This window comes from Phymastichus coffea, unplaced genomic scaffold (genome assembly GCF_024137745.1).
Source record: "Phymastichus coffea isolate CEN01 unplaced genomic scaffold, Cenicafe_Pcof_1.1 PCOF00002, whole genome shotgun sequence".
Taxonomy (NCBI): Eukaryota; Metazoa; Arthropoda; class Insecta; order Hymenoptera; family Eulophidae; genus Phymastichus; species Phymastichus coffea.
Genome location: NW_026706813.1, coordinates 10595562 through 10615670, shown reverse-complemented (window position 1 = coordinate 10615670; position 20109 = coordinate 10595562). Strand labels below are relative to the sequence as shown.

General features: G+C 36.2%; 1 protein-coding gene across 4 annotated transcripts in view; it reads left to right on the top strand.

Annotated features, from left to right (window-relative positions):
• LOC131663832 (uncharacterized) overlaps positions 1 to 20109 on the top strand; it is an 816929-nt gene that overhangs the window by 574425 nt on the left and 222395 nt on the right. For 3 of the 4 annotated variants that reach the window (XM_058934535.1, XM_058934526.1, XM_058934544.1), the window contains one exon: positions 12161 to 12238. The exons of the other annotated variant lie outside the window; for it this stretch is intronic. In XM_058934535.1, coding sequence (XP_058790518.1) covers positions 12161 to 12238 — 78 coding nt within the window. The remainder of the gene's footprint in view (positions 1 to 12160; positions 12239 to 20109) is intronic. 4 annotated transcript variants of the gene reach the window in all.

Sequence of the window (20109 nt, the reverse complement as noted above, 5' to 3'; positions counted from 1 at the left end):
GTTATAAGGTACCGAATATAGCCAAAAAAACGTGATTTTCGCACTTTTAGGTTAGGATATCTCAAAATCCTGATGTGCTGGCACAATTCTGAGCTCGGATTTAGATTCAACGCAGTAAAATCCTTCGGGTGTACTATGTCTGGTCACTCGTTCTGTAGTGTCGCAGTATAAACAAATTCATAGGTGTTAAATTTCAAACGATGATATCTCCATTACCAAAAGACACAATAACAAAAATCGGTAGTGCATTTTGTCGGTCAAGAGTTGCTCTTTCAGATGCCGTTGTCAGTGTTGCATGAAAAAATTTATTCACAATGTTATAAGGTACCGAATATAGCCAAAAAAACGTGATTTTCGCACTTTTAGGTTAGGATATCTCAAAATCCTGACGTGCTGGCGCAATTCTGAGCTCGGATTTGGATTCAGCGCATCAAAATCCTTCGGGTGTACTATGTCTAGTCTCTGGTTCTGAAACCTTGTTAGCCTGTGTAATCAATAATCCTCATCCTTCGCTCTCATATATTCTCTCTTCCTCTCCCCGCACGCCTCTTCAATTCCATGGCTTGCAGGAAGCTATGCAGCTTATTGTTCCCAATCCGTTAATTCGCTACCTCAAGTCATATAAACCGGATTGCGTTAGGGCATTAGTAATACGCTAGCGCAATTACACCGATGCTCAGCTTAACGATAGCGCGCGCAGACAGCGAGAGGCCAGGGATGACGGTAAAATCGTTACTAAGCGGTTTTCTTCGTCAAAATATATTCTTATGTATTTTTACACGCTGGAGCAAAATCCGCAGTCAGTTTGGCCTTAGCACGTCAGAAACAATGGCATTTAAAAGTCCAATTCAGGAAGAAGTCGTTTAAAAGAAAGTAACTAATGTTTCTATGGTTTTCAGGGTTGCTGAATATGAATCTGGAGGTTGCTTGATCTTATCATGTCTGAATCAAGATCATTCCAACTTTAAATGTGCCTATTACACAAAAAGTGAAATTTTAATAACAGATTCTGAAGTACGGAAAATTTTATGTTAAGATACAATAATTTTCATTTTAGTATGACTAAATTAAGCGTTCGAATAGCTCCAAGAATATGTCAATCACGTTTAATATGCAAATAACTCATGACACTTTTATCCAGATATAGAACAAACTTGTGCTATGTAATACTTTTAAATCAATTACGATACTCTAAGATTTTGTTTACAACAAGGTTTTAGGATAATATAAACTATCAAAATTTACTTTTCTCTTTTTGTACCGGATTCTTCTACTTCTTTTGCGTTTTATATTTGTTTTTCTTTTCATGAATCGAGCGAAAATCTACAATCATATTAATATCCCATTTTTCTTGATATTTTGATGAAACCAACCACCCTGTTCTTCGCTCTAGTCTTCGAGGGATCTATGGAAGTTCACAAGTCATTTGCGTGAGAGGAAATAGAAATAAGTGAATGCTCGATGCGGAATGCGGTATTTCCAAGTGATACTGAAGAAGATGAATATTGACCAGTCGTTATCAAAAATAAGACCCTAGAATCATTCGAACGAAAAGATTTAAATGATTTCATAAAAAATTTAGATTATTAAAGATATAGCTAAGTATCTAAACGAAGTATTGAAAAAGAAAAGCTGTCTATAGGGACAAAATGTTTCTGTTCCGGGATCAGAAAATGATGTTTGCAAGTTATTCTAAATAAAAAAAGATGAAGTTTACCACCAATCAGACCTTTCTAGACCACTCCTAAGCCGTTATATAGCTAAAAAACGGCAATTTTCGTTTTTACTTTTTTTCTCCAAAACTAAAATAGCTATCGACACTGGATTTACGGCATTATCTTCTGTGTGTAGCTTGTATTTAATTTTTAAATCGCTGTATCTTTTTTTTGGAGGGGGTTTCAGGGCTGGATTTAACATATCATCAAAATCTTCGTTTTGTTGTAAACAATAAAAGGAAATAATGTCCGAACCGTATTTTATTTGGCGCCATGCTCAAATTTTCAAAAAATCCATTTTTTAGCAGTTTTTTGGTCCTAGCAATTTTTAGGTTACTTCTATGATGAAACTAACAGCATCATCGTATTTTACGCAAAAAACTACATCGAAAACATGTATCTTTTTCTTAGAAATAATTCTTGGCAACCCCTAAAAAATTTAGCAAATAAGTCCGATCGGCTCGGATCAGGGTATGTACATTCCATATTTATACTTGTCTCAATTTGAAGGGCACATAAAAGTTATTTTTAAAGTTGTGATACATTTTTTCGGTGTACTTTTTTGTGTAGAATAACATGATACTATCTGTTTTATCGTAGGGCTTATTTAGTAATCACTAGAGGCGAAAAACCACTGAAAAATCCAGTTTTTCGCACTTTCTAGAGTAATTCTAAGATAAAACCGATTGCTTCATCGTATTCTACGTAAAAAAATACATCGAAATCATGTGTAATACTTTCATCATTAATACCATTATATCGTAAAAAATTAGCAATGAAACTCTTAATCTTCGTGTATCGTATACCTGTACATAACATTCGAAATTTTCGAACGCGATACAAATTTCTCATGTTTTTATTTTCCCGCTGAATACAATCTTTCGAAATCATTCGTAAAATATTGAATTTTCCATTTAATAAGGAAATGTGTTTTTCTTTATTGAAATGTAATCAACCTGTATGACATGTTAATATGAAACATATTTATTATGATCAGACAATGGATATATTAATTTAATATCTGTTGCCCTGGCGTGTGCTCGTTCTATCGAGGTATATTTCTTATCATGATACTTCTATCTCTTGGCTCTCCAAGTAGCCGACTTAGAAACTACATGGTTTGACAGTTAGGGCGTAAACGTGTTCATCTGTACAACGCCCTAACTAATTTTAATTTTTTGAAATATCAAATAATGTCGTACAAATTAATTATAACGAAACTTCAGGTTTATTATTTGACGTATTATTAAATGGTGTAATTAATTTTTTAATCTTTTATAATTGTTTATTTTCCTGGTGTTCACTTTTAATACATTACATATTGTTTATTCCGTGTATGAGTACAATACCGGTGATACATCTAGAGGTTTTATAGGTATTTTTAATTCTCTAATTACTAATAGTTAATAGCTTAATAGTTTTATATGTCTTGAATTTTCTACTTAGAAGATTTATTTAATATTGAAAGTTCGTTGAAGAGTAGCGTGTAACGGTCCTATTTATCAACTATTCTCTTATTTTCACTGAATTACTACAACCCGCTAAACACGTCAATATGTTTAAATCAATTAGTATAGGCCCAAATGGCGTCACCTCATATATTATATGATTGTCTTAGTACCAGAGTCAAATTTCATAACTATATAAGGAGCGTGATGTCACCTACTTATAGATATAGATATAATATATTTTGTTTTTTTATTAAAATATGTTAATTAAGAGTAATTTTGATGAAACAAAGAATTTTTTATATAGATTTTAGGGCATAGATTTAGATTATAATAATTTTAATTGCGTTTATCTACTAAATTATATTAAATTTTAATGTGCAAATTTAATTTGTTTATTACATTGTAAATATTAATTATTAGAAAAATGCGAATACTCTAAATTCATAATGAGTATCTTAAAAATATGAGTAAGAATTGGTTTCATTGATAACTGTTTAATTATTACCGTTATCAATATGCGAGAGGGTACAGCCACCGTACGTCTTGGGCTGAACTCTGCTAATTTTCAACGGGTTCAATCCCGGTAAAGAAAGCCGGCGCTGACTTTCACGGGCCGACGTTCGCTCTGGTTGGGTGAGGATTTAAATGAATAAACTCGTCAATGAAAATTTAATACACTTGGCAATCTCATTTATTTACGCCTTTACAAGTGTACGCTACAAAGTTTCTTCGCCGTGGCGAGCGTGCTCGCTCAACCTTTACCGCGACCAGATTTCGCGAGATCACGCGAGCGAAATCGCTCAGCGTGCGCGATAAAGTTCGCTTAAAATTCCGGAAATCCGTAACTGAGCGAGGGCTGGCGCGAGAGAGACAATATTACGTTTGGACACACCGGGTATCAACGGGCCGTCGGTAGAGAGACGACGCCGGCGAAAACGTAGTCTAGCAGGAAACGGAACCCTGGCGATGATCGGTGCTGCTGCAGGAATGGCCGCAGCTCGGCCTTTGCCTCATGGACGTGGAATGATTGCTGCTCGAGGTGGCTTGGCTGCAGACAAATTCCTTTTCCTGGCGATCTTAATAGTGGCACTTGTGGCAGCAATTGACTTACAGGAATCTCCGTCCGATCCTCTTTCTCCATACGGCCCTAATTGCTCCAGAGCTCACGCCTAACTGCCTTTCTTCACACCTATTTGCTTAGCCACGCGCCGCCGCGCTTCCACTTCTTCCACTCGCCGACCGTCGCACTCCTGTCTCCCGATCCTGCAACGACATAAGCATGTAGCCGCTGTATAGCACATGCTTGGTCACTGCGTTCATGCGAAGAGAGTGCCGCGCACAGGGCCAGCCTACTCGCTGTAGCCCTGTCACAAATAAATAAACAATTAATAACTTACTTAAACATATAATTGTATATAGATCGAAACTGTTAATTTTGTACATAATAATGACAACTTTATAATTTATTCATCTTAATTAACTAATCTAGTATTTACATTATAAGATTTTACAAAAAACCGTTACAAATACGAAAATTGATTATAATTCAAATGTTATTAAATGATTTAAGTATTTCTTTTTACAAATTACTTCTACTAGTGATAAACTATTAATCTATGTAAAATTTTATCATTGTTTTATTGTAAAAAATGCGCTATCACATTAATTAAATTTATTAGTTAATCACTATTGACGATACTTTTTGCGATAATTGTAAATTATACTAAAATGATCAATATCTACTTCTATAAAGTTTACATGTTTTAAAATTTCATTATTATTTTTTATTCTCTTGTAAAGTTGGAAAAATTATTTCGCACAACTGCGTAAACAACTCGAAGAGAGCTGTCCTGTAAAAATAGGCGGGAAAATCTATGTATAAATACGCTGATTTTTGCACAGGCTAGCATTCACTCCTAACCTTGCAAAGTGAGCGCATGAGATTCCATAAACTTGGCTAATACCTAAGTTCTTTCTCTCAAGTGATTAATTGAGCAAATCCTCTCTTTTCTATTGTAATTTGTGCTCGACTCATAGAACACTTCGCGTTATGAGAAACTTGGGTTGAATTACATCCTTTTATAAGAAAGACTTAAGCTCTGCTTATGAGACACTTCGCACTATAAGAAACTAGGGTAAAGTATATCTTTCCTTGAAATCTCACTCATATAATCATATATGTTATTTATTATTTTATTGCAAAGTTAATATTTAGAAGCTTTTTAAAAATCGAAACAAATTCTTACTCATTAACGCATCAGACCACGAGATTACGAACAATAATATAAATAAAAGGTGATACAAACATCACAAGCGGTAAGAGTTCTGTATTCCTCCAAGTGGTATCTCCAATTATCTCATTTCTATTGCATTTTAAGTTCTATTCTAGTAATTAATTTTGATATAAAGATAACTAATAATTATTAGGTGATAATTGTTTTTGAAATTAAAGCAATTTCGTGAAAAATAAAATATAAGTTAGTAACATTACTAGATTTTTGGAATATTAATTAATCGATGATGTTATATGTTATATTTCAGTAAACTAAGTAGATTGAGCTATTTTATTAATCGAGAAAAATTAGTTATAAAAATTTTTATGCAATAAAATATAGGATTCATTCAGGTGGCAGATTCAGTACCTTATGGTACTATCTGCTTGTAAATTGTTTTGAAATATTGAACTAGTCCTGTTTTGTGCGAGGTTCTATCATAGTAAATATAACAGATGTTTAATTGATATAATATTGAGTTACTTACCGACTTCATGTATACGCTACGTTAGATGAATGTGAATATTATTTTAATTATAAATTGAACAAGTATTTCATTATTTTAATAATAAATGCAACAAATATAAATCATAATACGTTTTTCATTGCAATATTTGGGAAGTTTTTATGAAGAGGATACCCGTTGTACTGTGCTTTTTATTTTTTTAGAATCTAGAAAGATTAACTGATAAAAATAAGCACGACGTTGTTTCAAAATATATTAGTTAATTTCATGACAAAATTAAGCTGATTCTGAATTTGCATTGTTGCAGCTGACATACTTTTTACATTTATTATTTAGAACACTAACTGTTTATACTTAATACGAGTACATAAGAGAAAATCCCTAAATATTTTTTTCCTTGCATTATTATTCTTGAATGATAATAAAGAAAATACTTGCCCTCAGTTTCGATGTAACCTTTTTCTTTATGAAACTGTGTTTCTAACTAAAAAAAAATATTTTTATATACAAAATTTTTCTTATTAGTTTTAATCATAATATATTATACGAAGGAGCGTCAATAAGTCTTTACAAAATCCAAGAGATAACGCTCGTCACGCTTAAATTATGATGTTTTTGGCAAGCAATACTACTAACTAGATATCGTACAAAGTTTCAGCTCGATTCATTAAGTCGGTTTTTGTGAGCGTTGATTGAACAAAAAGTTATTGGTTTATTTGAAAAATGGAAAAAAACACAGTTTCGAGCGGTGATAAAATATTTTCATTTAAAAGGCCTTACACCAAAAGAAATCACAGTTGAGTTGAACGCCGTTCATGGCAAGTCTGCCCCTGCGTTTAAGACTGTTTATAACTGGGTAAATGAATTTAAACGCGGTCGTACAACAACAAAAGATGAACCTCGTTCAGGACGCTCCTTAGAAATGAGTACGCCCGAAATGGTCAACAAAATCCACGATATGGTGTTGAGTGATAGAAGATTAAAATTACGAGAATTAATTGAGGTACAATCATTTCAATTTTGCATGAAAAATTAGGGATGAAAAAAATATCAGCAAGATGGGTACCGCGTTTGCTCACTGTTGAAAACAAACGAACCTGCGTGATCACCTTTGAGGCTCTTTTGGCATGCATACGTCGTAATCCGGAAGACTTTTGGCATCGACTCGTAACTGTAGACGAAATATTGGTACACCACTACACTCCTGAAACCAAAGAATAGTTCAAAGAAGGGTTACCGCAAGAGAACCAGCTCCAAAGAAGGTAAAGACAAAAAAATCAGCTGGCAAGATTATGGCCACGGTTTTCTGGGATGCGTATGGAATCATCTACATCGACTACTTGGAGAAGGGCCAGACGATCACTGGACAATATTATGCGTCATTATTAGGTTAGCTGAAAGAAAAAATCAGAGAAAAACGTCCTCACTTGAACAAAAAAAATGCCTCTTTCTTCAAGACAATGCTCGAGTTCACACGTGTGCAGTTTCGATGGCAAAAATTAACGATTTAAAGTTGGAATAAATTGACCGTCCAGCATATTCGCCTGATTTGGCTCCCAGTAACTTTTTCTTATTTCCTAATCTCAAAAAATGGCTTGCTGGACAACCATTCACGTCGAATGAAGAAATCATCGCCGAAACAAATGCCTATTTTGAGGGTTTTTAGAAATCATATTTTTCTGATGGTTTAAAAAAACTGGAAGGCCATTTAATAAAATGTATCGACCTTCAAGGAGATTATGTTGAAAAATAAAAAGAAATTACATACGCATAACTTTTTTTTCCTTCTTCTTGTAAAGACTTATTGACCCCCTTCGTAAGTTATTTGGATGAATATATGTGGTGTATGTACTTCGACATTCATATTCAGTTTTTATAATTTATTTATTAGTTTTTAAGGGGTATCCTCGGATAGATGGTAAAAATTTGATATAAATATGAGGAACATTTGTTAAAAAAACTATAGGATGGATGTTCTTGTTACTGGCCATGGTCCAATAACCGGCCAATTTTATTTTACCTTCTAATAAATTAATTTCAATGATATAATGAAAATAATTAGTTTAATATTAATCTATTGAACCTATTGGATTCATTAAAACTTACTGCATTATATACAAATATCAGATACATTTATTTTAAAAGATTACAAAAGTATTCAGGTAGTTGGTACATACAACTTTTTCTTAAGACCTATTATTAGCCAATGCAAAAAATTCTAATAAAGGACCATCTTTTTATATTCGTTGTGTAAACTTGCTTTTTATTGCAGTACACATTAAACAAAATGATATTATTTTTATTTTATATTGTATTTGTCTAAATTGTGTACAGTTTAAAAAGCCATAACTGATACACTGATACCTTACACATTCGAGAAGAGAAACGTTCACCATGAGTAGATAAGCGATGTATGTTCTGGGACTCAAAGGATGCCGCTAATGTATAAGAGATATGTGTATGTTCTGGGACATAAAGAGACCGCCCGATGGAGGTGTTGTGTATTTAGGATAGTTTGACACGTGTTTGATACCTATTTATCAACGTTTGTCACCTGTTTGTCTGCCAGTGGGCCTTTCGACAGAGTACTTCCTCCACCCACCCAACTAAACACCCAACCACCTAAACATCCACCCACCCACAGAGGTTAAGGTAGGACGCTGTAGAAGTTGGTAGGTTGTTTGGTAAGCTATATGATGTTCTCTCTCTCGCTCTCCTTCGATAGTAGGGCGCTTAGTAAGCTTATGCTGGCTGGCGATACCTTGACACCTGTAACTCTCCATGCTGAGCGGCTAAAACGTAATTGATGTGCATTTGACACCTTCCGATGAGTATCTAAATTTTGAGACCACCTGCTAAGCGTCTAAAGGTAATCGATGTACGATGAAGGTGTTGTGTTTTCACGATATTTTTGACATCTGTTTGTCTGCCAGTGGGCCCTTCGAGAGAGTGCACTGTTTACTCAGAGATAATGTTTTTAAGTTAGCCTCTTGTTCAGTTATGCTAATCCCCCACATACTAGCCATCTAAAACGAAATAAATGTTCCTCTTCCTTTAAAGATTTTTTCGCAGTATGACTAGAATTTCATTCAGAGGTTGGGAATCATTTCGATTTTACAGGAAAATCTTTTCCAAAGTCAATCGTTCGCCAGTTGTCGACGAGAGTAAAATGCGTTATTTCTTCTATAGAAGAAGTTTCTTTTTTTCTTTAGAAGAAGTGAATATTTATTGTGTCGTTTTTGTGATTATTGAAAAAAGAAAAAAAATGGATAATTTTCAAATTATAGCAACAAACAATGCCATGGTTGTATTCATGGTAAATGTAAGTACATATATTCTACTAATTATTTAAGCTTGCGTTTTTGAAATAAATTTTTATAAATTTTATAATTTTTTAAACTTCACCGGTTCTGTTGATAAGTTTGCCAACAACTATATTTTATTATTTATTGATTTTTATTTTCAGAGTGGTAAGTATAACAAGCATTTTTATATGATATAAATATAAAAATATATTTATTTTTAATCATTCCATTTTTTCTTTTCAGCTTAATATACGAGGTCTGTCCGGAAAGTATCGGGCCTACCTTTATATTTTCGTGCTAGCGTTATTCTTTGTCATCTGTACACGGCTGCGGGACATCGCCCCGATGATATGGATCATTGGAGTAAGGTGGTGTCCCGCCGGCGCCAGTTCGCGCAGGCACTAAAAGAGGTCCAGCGCCGTCACCGCCAGGCCCCCGAGGGCCCGGCGGGTGATACAACTATTGGCCTCTCCCAGCCTCCAACCGTCGGAGCCAAACCAGCGGCTCCGGAGATCGGGTCAAGGGCCCCGACACACCACGGCCCGCGGATGTGCGGGGTAAACTTGGTGGTCAATTTGGACGGCAGCAATGGGGGCCAAACAACGGGACCCATCCACATAAATCTTGTGGTAGGGTCCACGGGGGAGGACCCCACGGTCGAAAGGCCGTTGTGGTCCGCCCCGAACCGGCGGGACGGGTTGCCACTGACTCCCAGAGAGCGAGGCCTTCCACGGGGCACCCTCTCCCGCGCTCAGTGAGAAGGGTGCAACGTGTGCCATTACCCCGGGGTGACCCGTACAGACCGCTGTCCCCGTGTGCGGCAACACGTCGACCTGGTCCAGGAGAGGCTGGGATGGGAGGCACGCGGGCGTCCCCCGTTAGACGAAGAAGGCCAGGAAGAACAGACAAGACCAGCCAGGTGAACGATCCCTTCCCCCGTGGGCAGGGCCGCACACACACTTTCTCCAAATAAAAAATTGCTCGAAATGGACTATGACCATTTATTATCCTTTCTCCTCTCCACCTCAGAAGGGACAGCGCTAATATTGTTATCGTCGAGGACCCCGTAGGTCCAGACTGGAAGGGGGCTGTGACAGTAAACGTCGAATTAGCGCTAATAGCCTAATCTAGTGGCTGCCTGCGGGGGCAGCACTTACCGGTAGACGAAAAATGTAATGAGGGAATTCGGCACGCGACGAGGCGGAACGCGCGTGATTCAAAACGAACCAGTGAAAGATCAGCCATCGACACGCTTAGCCGAAAGTGCCGAAGCAGCTACCGATACACGAGCCAAAAGTCGAGAATTAGAACCCGATCGCATAGCTGCGCTACCAAGACTCTTGACATTTCCCAAGCTTTTCCGGAGTGCCGATACGAGCCGAGTCGGAGCTGTGACAGCGGTGCCTCCGCCTGTCTGAAAAGCGTGTGTGTGAGAGTGCGCGTATAAGGAGTTTCGCCAGCGAGGGCGAAACCAAAAACGCGAGCTTCCTCGTATTAAAGACAGATTTTCCCGCAACGAGAGTGCGAACCATTTCTTTCGTTCTTCGTACGACTGCAAAAAAAAGGTAAGCTGGCCAGCTTAATTTCGCGGTCGCGATATAATTGCTACACGACTAATCCCTCGATTCGACAAAAAGCGTGCATGTAACATCTCGGCAAACAAAGAGCGGCGAGCGATCCGACACTGCATGTTGTTGTCGTGCGCGCGGCATGTAAACATAAACACGCGGGCCGAATACGATGTAATGTTAAGAGGTAATAAAAGTTCTCGTATGTGATATTAAGAGTACTTTCGAAGTGTTCTTCTCGTATTTGTAGATAGTTGGTTGACTGACACCCGTTCCCTCCTGCTCTCCGATTTTCGTATTTAACATAGGTAATTACATGCGCTTTTCGATACGATTACGCGGATAAATTAATTAAACGGTATTTACCCCGTTACAATGTTTAAAAAAAACTGTCACTTCCCGGAAAAAATGCCCGTGCGCGCGTTGGTTTTGACGAAATAATTTTCTAACCAGTGACTTAAAGACTTAAAAGACAGAGCTTGATAAAAGCTTAAAAATGCTCTTATTCAAATTTTCATAAGATTTGTTTCCAGATTTGGCAAATTTTCAAAGTAGCAAAAAATGTTCAGAATTTTCAATGTTGAATTATTGCTTGCAAAAAATTAAAAAACAATCAATGAGCCATACTAGTTAAAAGCTCTTGGAAAGACCTTTCAATCGCGCCCCTGACGACTCTGTATGTTAATTTTTACCAGTAACAGAACTTTAAAGTTTTGACTAATTTTGTGACGGGGGCCCAAAGTAGGTCACCGGCAGTAAAAATGTCTGTCCTTAATTTTGTATTCTTAATTACAGACATTTATCATATCATACAGCGCATATTACATTAATTTATATTCCATAAAGATATATAAACACCTATAGACAATTAGATTATCATTTTCAAAACTAGAATTGCAGCAGATCAATCCTTTAAACTACAATATATTCGAATTTATGTGATTGAAATCCAAATGCATCCTAGATACTGATGATACAAAATTATTTTTTTAATAATTGATCTATATATACTAAGGTGTGTGCAATTAAATGAAATTCACATAATTGCGTCAAATATTTAAACAAAATTAAAGGAAAAATAGGAATATCCCATTTTAAGACCTACGAACTGTTTCAAAAATTCAAGTGCTGCTGGAATAAAAATAGACACTTAATAAACTATCAGTATATTATAAAAAAAAATTTCCAGAAACATCATTTATAATCGACGGAAGAAAATATTCATATAAATTTCACTTGTTTTGTGCATCATTTCTTAAAATTATTTTATTTAACACTTCGTATCTTCTTACAATCACCTCTACATTTTCCTTAATCCGTGTTAATACCTTATCTTTATTAAAGAACTACGACTGAATTTCATCATCAGCATATACTTACAGCTCAAACAGATAACATCTATTCTGGACCTCCACCAAGTTCAGGATCTTATTACTCTACTTTTGGCTCTCCTACAGATTGTAAGTATTGTATGTTTAACAAACATTGAAAAATTCATTATAGTGGTTATATAGTTGTAAAACTCCATTTGGGAGAAATAAAATTAAAAATAGAATCTATAATAAAATTTTTTATTTTTATAAAAGCAATTACATATTTAATATATAACATATAAAGTGTCTTAAGATTACTATAAATATGTTTTTTTTATACTACTATAATTATGTAAAATATGTAACGGTCTGGATTAGCTGGTACAAAATGAATTTATTAAAGAACAAACTCTCGCAACGCAGAGCCAACCACCGCTCCGTTAATCACGTAATCGTATACGTGTATTCGCCTTTACGTTTGATCCTTTCGTTCTAATGTTTCCTTTTCCAACAGAGTTAAACTCACCTTAAGTCATCTGAATGTGACACTCGATCTATCTTAGGTGTGTGTGACCTAATGTTTACTCCAACTATCCCCTAGATGAAATTAGTTTAAAAATTAACGGGTGACGGATCCATTAAACTAAAAGGGAATGAAATAACGTAATATGGCAAATAAAATTAAGATCGTTTATGACAAAAAAAAATTCAGTCTTCGTAGGGCCGAAAGACTTGCGCATGAGAATAGGATTTACAACTTTTCAATAATACGGGGAGAGAGAGATAGAGAATATAAAATTCTACCGCGAAAACTAACGCTCGGCGCGAACACATAAACGGTCGCGATAGACAAAATACTCTCGTAAGTATTTTGTCGCGCAGAAAAAGGGAGTTACACCTACCCTGCGGTGCAATTATCGTGATCAGCTGTAATTGTTGAAGAAAATCGAAATTTTTCCAGGAACAGCTGCGTTGGTTCTCCTCGCTGCGAATTGGCTGTTGATGCGCTTAATGCTGCTGCTCGCTTGCTGCTCCTGTGAATACTGCTGCTATTTATTCTAGCACTCGTACCAATCAAAAAACTAAGAAAACTTTTGATGGGCAAACGGCAAAACACAGTAGAAATCTATTTGGCTGTACTCTCACAAACAATAGCTGAGGCTTATCTCAAAAATTAAACTCTCGCGCGCCCCCTCTCTCTCTTAGACGTTCGCTGTAGCATCGCGAGTGCTACTGTACGTATTGATTGATCGAATCGATTACTGTTGCAAATACTTATATTCACTTACATCAGAACATTCATTGACAGTCATTTTCTAATCTCAATATTTCATTATTTAGATAAAAAAAATATTACTCTATTGAATACGTAACAGAATTATATACATTTTATACTGTACCGAGTAATATTCTTTATAATATAAAATTGTAATGCGCTTATACTGAAATGCGATTTCAATAGCGAATCGATAACGCGAACGAGAAGATAAAAGCGGCATGCGATTAGGATAAATTAGTATAGCTTCAACCGGTGAAATACTAACCAATTAGGAATTTCCTCTGGTTCTGTCACTCGTGCTACGGTCTAAATACTTTTGACCTTCAGAAAAATTTTTAATCATTTGAAGGTAATTTTGTAAATGTAAATCTAGTTTTAAGACCGGATTTGGAAAGAACGGAAAATTTTACGTCTAAAACTGTATTTCAAATTTTTTTCATGATCCTTTGAAAGTCATTTTAATATTAAATTCTATAGGATATGCCATTTTAATCGATCGATCGAAAAATCTCGAAAAGTTAGCGTTATCCGAAAAAATTGTGCTGGAAAATGATGTTCAGGATAATTAGCGCCATCTTTGTATCATATCATTTGTGACCTTGAGATTGATTTTCGAGATCATTGCAAGGTCAAAGTGATTTATTTAATAAAAACTCCTTCTTTTTACACTAGATTTGATACTTACCAATTCGATAATTATCAATTTTCGATAACCGACTTCGGAACATACAGCATACAATATTGTCACAGAGCTCCAAAAATACTTGAATCTCTCTTCGAAATACTCAAATTTAGACTTTGAAATACTTTAAAATACTTGAATCACTATTCCTTAAATTCGCTTTAGCAAAATTAGCAACATTAGCAACCTCGAACACTTTCATAACTTAAAAATACCATACACTTGACCTGATTCGTATTAATTCCTTTATTAAATTTTCGAATATATTAATCCTTAATTTACTTTAAGAACTTAAAAGCTCCTGAGTTAGAAGTCCTCTAAAAATTGGAAAGCAATTTCTAAAAATATCTACTTATAATTTCGATTAAAATTGTGGCAGATTATCAACAGTATGAAAAGGTCGCTAGCCTAATGATTATTGGCAAATGTCACCGTAAGTATCGACAGGCTGCTATTCTTTATCGAGATTCAGACAGAAGATATCCTAACCACACTGTCATTCGAAATATTTATTAAAGATCTGGAGAAGGGCGTCAAAGATGTGTTAGACTACGATTTATTTATGATGAATCTTATGTTCATATTACTCTGGCAGCTGTTTACTTAAATCCTTACATCAGTACCTATCAAATCGAAATGCAATATGGAATTCCTAAATAAACTGTTAGCCGAATACTCCGCAGTCTATGTTATCATCCATATCGTATTATTTTAACACGGAATGTTACACTTATGGATATGTAGATACGCTTACAGATTTTTTTTGATTTGTTATGTTTTCAAATCGAAATTTGAAATCAAAATCGAAAACGAAGCGCAATTCAAAAACAACGGAGATTTCAACAGACTTATTTGTCACTATTGGTCGGATGTTAATGCCCATTGGTACAGACAAGTCGATAACCACAATCGCTGAGACCTTAATGTGTAGTGTGGAATTGTGAACGGATATACCTAATACGTTCCTTTTTTTTCAATGATAATATTGATAGAAATAATTTTATATAGTTGCTTAGAGACCATCTTCCAGTACTTCTCGAAGAAGTATACTGCCGGTTACCTATTTTAGGCTCCCCGCTGCAAAATTAGTCAAAACTTTAAGGTTCATTGTCTCTGGTAAAAATTAACGTATAGAGGCGCCCGGGGGGGAGGGCGTTTAAAAAGTCTTTTCAAGAGTTATCAAATGGTATGATCTATAAATAATATCACCAATCGTTTTTCAATTTTTTGCAAGCAATAATTCAACACTGAAAATTGAGAAATTTTTTTGCTAACTTTGAAAATTTACCAAATATGGAAAAAAAATCTTATAAAAATTTTAATCAGATCGTTTTTCAGCTTTTATCAAGCTGTATCTGAATCACTGGTCAAAAAATTATTTTCGTCAAAACCGACACGCGTACTGGCATTTTTCTCCGGGAAGTGACAGATTTTTTAAACATTTTTTATCTCCCTAAATTATAAAATTTCAAAACTAGGGGTTTTCATTTAAAAAATTACATTGACCTTTAAATAACCTTGAAAATCATTCCTAAGGTACAATGAATTTTGTCAGTCAGGTGGACCTCATTGTCCTGTGTGACGTCCGGGTCACTATCTCAGATACGTCTGAGGCGGACGTAATCTCAGGCGCTCTATTTGGTTTGCGTGCGTACGCTTAAACCGGGACGAGCAATTGGAGAATTAGAGCTTTTCTACTTCGTGTTTCGCGTAAAAAGAGTGAAAAATAAAACTTGACTACAAGCCTTCCATCAAACACCAGGGTCCAATGGAATCGGGGCTTGGATGTGAAAATCCCAAACCTTGCCGGAATTATCACATAAAAAGAATTTAAATTTTGTTTAATGGCGCGACTGTCTTATAGAAAAGTATCCCAATTCCTGCTGAAATACTTTTCGAAGACCTATTTCTCACGAGTTTCGATTGGCTACTCTAACAAGAAGAGGAAAAGGAGAGATAGTGATAAAAAATTTTAGTTTCAACTTACTTTTCTTTTTATTCAATGTACTGGTACTTGGAGAGATGAATCTGGACCTGGCACTTGGTCGAACGAGGTGAACTTAGAAGCTTGCGAGGAGCGAGAGAGAGCGATTTTCGCTTGCGCACGCCCTTTTAAACCCTGGGGGTGGTTGGGAGGAAAATCCCTCTTTCAGTCCCTCAAAATTTAGGAAGAGTGGAAATGCCAGTGAATTCTAATTGGCTGACCGAGATTTTCCCTCCTTTTCTCTTTCGGATTTCGGGCCCTAATTGGTTCAGGGGCGTGGTTAGAATTGGGGGCGCGCGTTCAAGAGTTTGGGCCTTATCTCGCTAGATGACTCTCCAAGTACCATTTTTATTACAGTTTTTCTTATAATTATTAATTTATTTATTACGTAAAATTATTACAATTAATTCTTAAAAATAACGCAAGTTTCTTATTATTTAATATATTTTACGCGAAAATCTTTGATCCTACATGTTTATAATTAGTAACTTAATTAATTAACTCACTTCGTTGTTTGAATAATATGGAACGAAAAAGGGGTATTATTTAATTGTGGACTGTATAACTGATTTGCTAAAATTCATTCAAGTAACTGTTTTCGACTATTTACCTCATTTTCTAATTTATAATTTCAAAACTTTGAGTTATTTTCAATGATTGCGCGGCACTATGTTTCTAATCAAAAAGTGTGTGGGAGGTTTCAAGAAGCTGCGAAATTTTCCTATCATGCTATTATTTTCCCGATTCATTTGTGTAAAATTAATTATAAAGATTTTTTTTATATAGCAAAAGTTTTAGCTTCTAAAAGTGGAAAACTTTTGGGTGAAATCGAATAACAGGATGCAGGCGGAATTCCGCGGCTCCTTTACTCTATATCTAAACCTACTAAAAAAAAACTTTACGATCGTTCGAGGTAAAATTCGGAAAGCGCGCGACAAAGGGACGGCTATTTTCACGTGTCCTCCAGCTGCTTCAGCTGAATGCTCTCCTTTGCTCGTTTACGGAGTTAAAATTTAAGCTACGCAAAAGTACATGAGGAAAAAAAAATAATTTATTGATAATAAATGGCCCGACATTACACCTGAACAACATTTGCCTGAACAATTTTTTTTGCGTGACGTCAATATTCCGACATTGTCCGGTGGATCAATTAAAATAGGACAACCTGTATATATATTACTATATTTATAGTAAAGGATTGGATAATTTGAGAGCTCATACACTCGGCAGAAATCGGCTAAAGTCGATCGCTAAGTGGCTGTTTACACTCCATATTGCGCTTGTTTACGTCACGCTATGCCACGCTTATGCTTGCTGTCTTCTAACACGTTGGGTACCACGAAAAGGGGTGGATAATTTAAAAGTGCACATACTCGTCAGATATCGGAATATTTGCCTTTGAGGGCACGATTTTGTCTATCACACATCCATCTCGCATGCGCTTCGATGCTGGCTCCTCTGCAATGCCCCTTAAAATGCAAGAGCATGTAAAACGCCTCGCATTGTTGATCACAGTAGAACGCCGTTACTGAAAGAGTGTACGAAATCGCGAACACTTCTTTGGAATACGTACCAATCATGATTAAACGGGGAGTAAGATCGTGCAGGGCCAAGCACAATAAAGAGTACGCGTGGTTACTGGAAATTTCTACGCTTTATTCAGTAGAGTGAAAAAGTTTGGTACAAAAGGGAAGCAAATAAATCAGTTAAGTCGGGAAACGACGCTACGAACGTCGAATCGAGATAGAGATAGAAAGAACGTCGCAGTTAACGCAAACTATTAGTACGGATAATACGCTTTCGCGGAGAATGATCGTGCGCACTCTGCAAATTCGTGCTCACCAGCTTACTTGTTTTTATAACGTCAGTGACTTCGCTCTGTCTATTCTCTCTTTTATTCGAGCGCTTGTCTTGCCTCTCCTTGCGATTTGTTCGTAGGTCTCTCTTTCTTATTTAGGATAGGGCGGCCTCTCGCACCAGTTGTCGCAGGTTGAAGATGCTCGGTCGCTGGTGATTGAATGATCAACTACTTCTTCGATCAATCTCTTTTCATGTGTGCGCGCGCTGCCCGATCATCCAGTTATGAGTCGATCGGAGTCGCCCTCATGTCCGCGGTGGCAGCTCAGGCAAGCGAGCGCTCTTAATGAGCAGGGCTCGTTATAGCAGATATGTGTATGTGTGTGTGTGTCAATCTATGTCTAAAATAGTAGATTATCAAATAATCGTGAATGGGCTCAAAATTTGCGCCTTACACTCTACTTTTTTCTGCAATGTTGCGACTTTGAAAGATCTAAAATTACGGCTTAAATAAGGCGGTTCAAACAAAAAATTTTTTGATAAGATTATGATACCCACAAGTTTTACGTGTCGCTGAATCCGAATGGGGTTCCTTTGAAATGTTGAATGATGTTGTTTACAATCGATTTTTAAAAATTTTTATATGAAATCTCTAAATTTTAGCCGCTATATTGAGCTACCATTTTAGATATTTTAAAATCGCCATATTGCACAAGAAAATAGAGAATAAGGCAAAAATTTTGAGCCCATCCATGATTTTTTTGGAAATCTACATTTTTCAACAAAGCCATTATCCATTTGACGTAATTTGACCCTAATATATATATTGCATCGGTAGTCGATTTGATTAATCAGTCCGTTTGCGATTCGATACACTCGCGATATTAGTTCGAATGACTAAGAGAGAGAGAGGGGGCACGCGAGGGTTTGAAATTTCAGTTAAGCCTCAGTTGCTTTCGTGAAAATACCGCCGAAGTTTTTGCACTGTGGTTCACCGTTAAATTAAAAATTTCCTGGAACTATTTTGATACATGCGTGAGTTACGAGAAAGCAGTAGCAGCAGCATTTTAGCAGCACCAGCAGCATTGCAGTAGCAGCTAAGAGCAACGGGATTTTGAGTGAGGCAGCGAAATTTTTATTAATTTATTAAATTTTAAGCTGAGTTATCTAGGGAGCACCGTTACAACTTCGCGTCAACAATTACCGCAGATCACCGTAATTGCACCGCAGCGTAGGTACACCTCTCCTTATTGTTGCGCGACAAAATACTTTCCAAAGTTAATCGCGATTGTATTTTTTTGTATTCACGCTGAGCGTTAGATTTCGCAGCAAAATTCGAATTCTCTCTCTCTCTCTCTCTCTCTCTCACCGAATTATAATTTATAATTGTAAATCCTATCTCGTGCCTTAGTCTTTCGGCCCATAAAAGACTGTAGTTTTTGTTAATTAAGCTTTGTGAATTTTATTCGTAATGTACGTCATTTCATTTCCTATTAGCTTAATAGATCTATAAAGGCTTAAGTCTTAATCCGATTCCGTCTATCCCTTCAAAACTCTTCTTTCAAATTTGAAAAATCTTTTTTTTTTCCGGTGAGAAGTTTTTTTCGATGTTTGAAGTTTCATATTTTGACGATTTCGCTTGTAAGCAGAAACGGTAAGATTCACTTCACAAGACATTTCCAGGCTGAAAGACTACAGTTTGGTCCATGTCAATTGTATATATATATATATATATATATAGAGAAAGAGAGAGAGAGAGAGAGAGAGAGAGAGAGAAAGAGAGAGAGAGAGAGAAAGAGAGAGAGAGAGAGAAAGAGAGAAAGAGAGAGAGAGTGGGTTTCGCCTTGACGAAGGGAGTGGACGTGTCTTCGCTGTGAGTGCGAGTTTTGGTGAGAAAGTTAGGGAGGAAAAGTGTTTGAGGAGAGAGATAGAGGTGAAAAGAGCGTCGAGGCGGAAGAGAAGTGGAGTAGTGAGAAGGAGGCTTGGAGAAAGCAGGGAAAAGCAGAGAGAGAGGAATAAAGAAAAAACAAAAGTTGAGGTTAAGAGAGAAAATCAGGAAGCGGGAAAGGCAAGCAGGGCGGTAAGAAGTAAAGGCGGAGACAGAAAAGGTAAGACAGGGAATAAAGGTGGGACCACGAACAGAATTAGAGAGACGAATTAAGGCGTACGGGATAGTAATGGAAAGATTTGTGACAACAGAAAAATTGAGAGATAAAGGAGGAAGGAGGGATAACAAAGGTATAGAGGAGGAAAAGAAGAAAATAGTAAAGGTGGTG